This window comes from Tupaia chinensis, unplaced genomic scaffold (assembly GCF_000334495.1).
Source record: "Tupaia chinensis unplaced genomic scaffold, TupChi_1.0 Scaffold144373_1, whole genome shotgun sequence".
NCBI lineage: Eukaryota > Metazoa > Chordata > Mammalia > Scandentia > Tupaiidae > Tupaia > Tupaia belangeri.
Window position 1 is genome coordinate 23,990 of NW_006204233.1, and position 3,983 is coordinate 27,972.

At 37.0% G+C, this 3,983-nt stretch overlaps 1 protein-coding gene across 1 annotated transcript; it reads left to right on the forward strand.

Moving 5' to 3' along the window:
* Positions 1–2,121: 2,121 nt before the first annotated feature.
* LOC102497946 (olfactory receptor 10AG1) lies at positions 2,122–3,066 on the forward strand. The gene has a single exon (XM_006166935.1). The coding sequence runs from the start codon at positions 2,122–2,124 to the stop codon at positions 3,064–3,066; it is 945 nt and encodes a 314-aa protein (XP_006166997.1).
* Positions 3,067–3,983: the final 917 nt, after the last annotated feature.

Here is a 3,983-nt window from a genome sequence, read left to right on the forward strand (position 1 = left end):
TTTTGACTACATCTTGTATATTCTAGCTGTTTATCTCTTTTTACAATGACAGTAATTTGTTTTTTAAATATTTAATACATAATATAGGAGTTACTTAGTATCTTTGGAACAGTAAAAATGAATATGCTACTTCTGCAAGAGTAATCAGAATAGAATAACTTCTGAAACCTCACACTCCTACACACACACACACACACACACACACACACTCAGAAAGCAAGTTTAATCTAGGAGATTGAGTTGAGGCTGCTTTTTTTGTGGCGATACATGTTCACTCCTTGGGTGCAATTCTAAAGTAAGCAATTTAACTTAATTTAATTTAGCTAAAATTTAGGAAATTATGGGGCAGCAGGTAGTGTGATAGTTAAGGGTACTATTTTCCCACATAGCTAACCATGGATCAAGTCCTGGACATGGCAGGTTGCTTTCTCATTTTCACTCTCTCTCATTCTTCCCATTACTGGTCAAATTAAGAATAAATAAATAAATAAAGTTAAATAAAAATTTTCTAAAAGAGAGCCAGTAAGTTAGATTTTGTGGAACAAGTATACTATTCATTGCATAGAAAATATAATGAATATTAAAATAATTTTTAAAAGAGATTTTTGCTTTAGGGTGCATGCACTTGATGGAGTAATGGAGAGAGACAGAGAGACAGAAAGTGAGAACCCCTCTACTCCCCCAGGAAGGATGGCCACAACACAATCCCTTTTGTTCCATTTTTCTCCCAGGGTTTTGGGCATGCACACATATATAGCATTGTGAGTTTCAAGTGACCAGATCTGGGACTTGAACTGCATTTGACTATCTGGGAGTCCAGCAACATAACCATTAAGCCTTTTGCTGGTCCCTGAATATTAAGATAATTTTAACTTATGTATAGAAAAAAATGTAATATAAAATTAGCAATTGAATGCCAACACATGAACATGTATAAACATGCATGCAAGGAAAAGAACTGAATGGAACATTTGAAGTTTGTGGAATCACAGCAGGTAGTGAGGATGTGCATAATGTAGGAAAACCTTACAGATAAGTTTTGGTTGCTATCATTTTTATGCAATCAGAATCAAAAAAGGTCCTATCTAGAAAGAATTTCTTTCCTAACCACAGACACTAGGTAGCCTATATCTTACCTATTGAGCTTTCATGGATAGAAAGACTTTTCCAGAATTCCATTGTTCCCAGTAAAAAAATATGAATAACATTTATGATTGCTCATATCATAGACCTTGCACTTAACTGTAAATACAATTTTAAAGGTTAAATATTGCATCCCCTAATGCTTGAAGTCCAGTTCATCACTTTTAAAAAAATTAGAATAGCTTATGCGTAAAGACAAGGTACATGAAACTTTGGAAATATCACAGAATTAAAACGTCATTTTTAAAAATTAAATTAACCATATTGTTGGACTATCAGGTGGTGTGGTGGTTAAGGTACTAGACTCCCACATGGCCATCCATAGTTTAAGTCCCTGACCTGGCAGCTTGAAAATCACACCACACATGTGAATGTATGCCCAGAATCCTAAGAGATGAAAATGGAGGAGAAGAGACTTTGGCATAGCCATCCCCCCCGGGTGGATGATTTCTCACTTCTTTCTCTGTCTTTGTTTCTATCTGGTGAGCACATGAACCTTATGACAAAACAACTAAAAATAAATAAATAAATAAATACAAAATAATTAACTATATTGCTGTATAAGAAATACTTTTATATATAAGAAAATCTTTACTTCTGGAATAAAACTTACATTGAACTGATAATAATAGAAACTAGACATTCAGATTTGTGAATAAAATATCACCTAAATAAAGAAAATCATTGCTATAATTGAACAGAAGTTAAAATTTTGAGTGCTCAAATGAACAGCAAAATATAACTTCTCATTATCAGAAAAGAGTAATATAAAATATTTAACAGAAATAAAGACTAAATTTTCTTTTATGAATTAATTTATTAATAATGAAAAGTACATTTTTTATCATAATTTTCACCATCTGACACTTACAGGGAATTAGAAGAATTGGAAGCTGTACTCTCCTCAATGTATACACAAGAAAGCAAAAGCCCTGGAAATTATACTAACTTGTAATTCTGATTAAACCATTGTTGCAGATGAAGCATGGAGAGATACAAGCAGAAGACAATGTTTCTTCAGTGGTGCAATTCGTACTCCTGGGATTCTCTAACCTTCCGAACCTCCAAGGCTTACTAATTTGGATGTTCTCCCTCATTTACATGATTATCTTAATGGGAAATAGCCTCATAATAGTAATAACAAGGCTCGACCCTGCACTGCAGAAACCCATGTATTTTTTCTTGGCAAACTTTTCCTTACTGGAGATCTGCTATGTTTCAGTCACTCTCCCTAGGATTCTGGTGAACCTGTGGACTCAGGATAGAAGCATTTCTCTGCTGAGCTGTGCTGCCCAGATGTGCTTCTTCCTTATGCTGGGAACTGCGGAATGTTTCCTGCTGGCGGTGATGGCCTATGACCGCTACGTAGCCATCTGTAACCCGCTGCACTATCCTCTCATCATGAACCAAAAGACCTGTATCCAGATGGCAATTGGTTCTTGGATAAGTGGAATGCCAGTACAGATAGGACAAACATGTCAAATATTCTTTCTGAATTTCTGTAATTCTAACAAAATTAATCACTTTTTCTGTGATGTACCCCCCGTTATCAAGTTAGCTTGTGGGGACACATTTGTAAATGAGGTGACAATGTATGCAGTGACTGTGGTGTTTGTTGCAGGCCCATTTTTTTTGATACTTGCCTCTTACAGCAAAATCATTTCTACCATTCTAAAGTTTCCAACAGCCAAAGGAAGGGCTAAAGCCTTCTCTACATGTTCTTCCCACCTCCTGGTTGTGCTTTTATTCTTTGGTTCTGGTACCATTACTTACTTAAGACCAAAATCGGGTCGTTCTGCCGAGGTTGACAAACTGCTCTCTCTTTTCTACACCATTGTGACTCCGATGTTTAATCCCATGATATACACCCTTAGGAACAAGGATGTTATTGCAGCACTAAGAAAATTATTATACATAAAATAGTGTGATGGATTTAGTTATAAATGACTTCACTTCTTATTGCAGTTATCAGAGAAGAATGTCCTTTGAGAAACTGAGTTCTCATGATGTACTTTTTACTTAGGAACACTATCCTTGACCTAGCCTCTGCGATTCAGTCAGTAGCATACTAGATTGCAGAGATAAAAGGCACATGCTCACTGCAATTCATGTCCCTGGTCTGGTAGCCTAAATCAAACCCAGTGTGTGCATGCAAGCCCAAGATCTGAGTGGGCTGAAGGGCTAAGGAAAGTTTATGAGGTCATTCAAATTCTGTGAAGAGTGCCCCTCCCTCTCTCAGGCAGACAGACAGACAGACAGACACACACACACACACGGGGGTTGCTTCCCATCAAGGCTGCCACAGTTTTTGGAGCAAAATCCTCAGTCAGGGGGGCACACAGTAGTGGCCTTGCCAATGTACTGAACTGACCGGAAGGGGGGGTGCTCAGACAGATCCTGGGGCCACGCCGGGTGAGACTCCTCCAATCGTGGAATGAGAATTTCTTCTGGGGTGATTTCTCACTTTTTCTCTCTCTCTCTCAATCTGTCCTTCTGTGAGCACATACGCCATATGGCAAAATAAAAATTAAAAAATATTAGCAAATGTACATAATTAAAATAAATTATGTATAATATACAAATATGCCTTAAAGAAAAAAGCTTTAAGAAAAGCAGCACAAGTTAATTATTTAGAGAACAGCACTGAAACAGATGAGAATTTTATGATTCTATATATATTTTAAGGCTTTTGCCATATGGAACATGTGCTCACCAGAGAGAGAGAGACAGTGAGAGGGAAAATGAGAACTCACCCCGTAGGGGATGGTCTGTCACAATTTCTTCTTGTATATTCTTCTGGAATTAGGACACACATGCACACACACCTGGCATGATTTTCA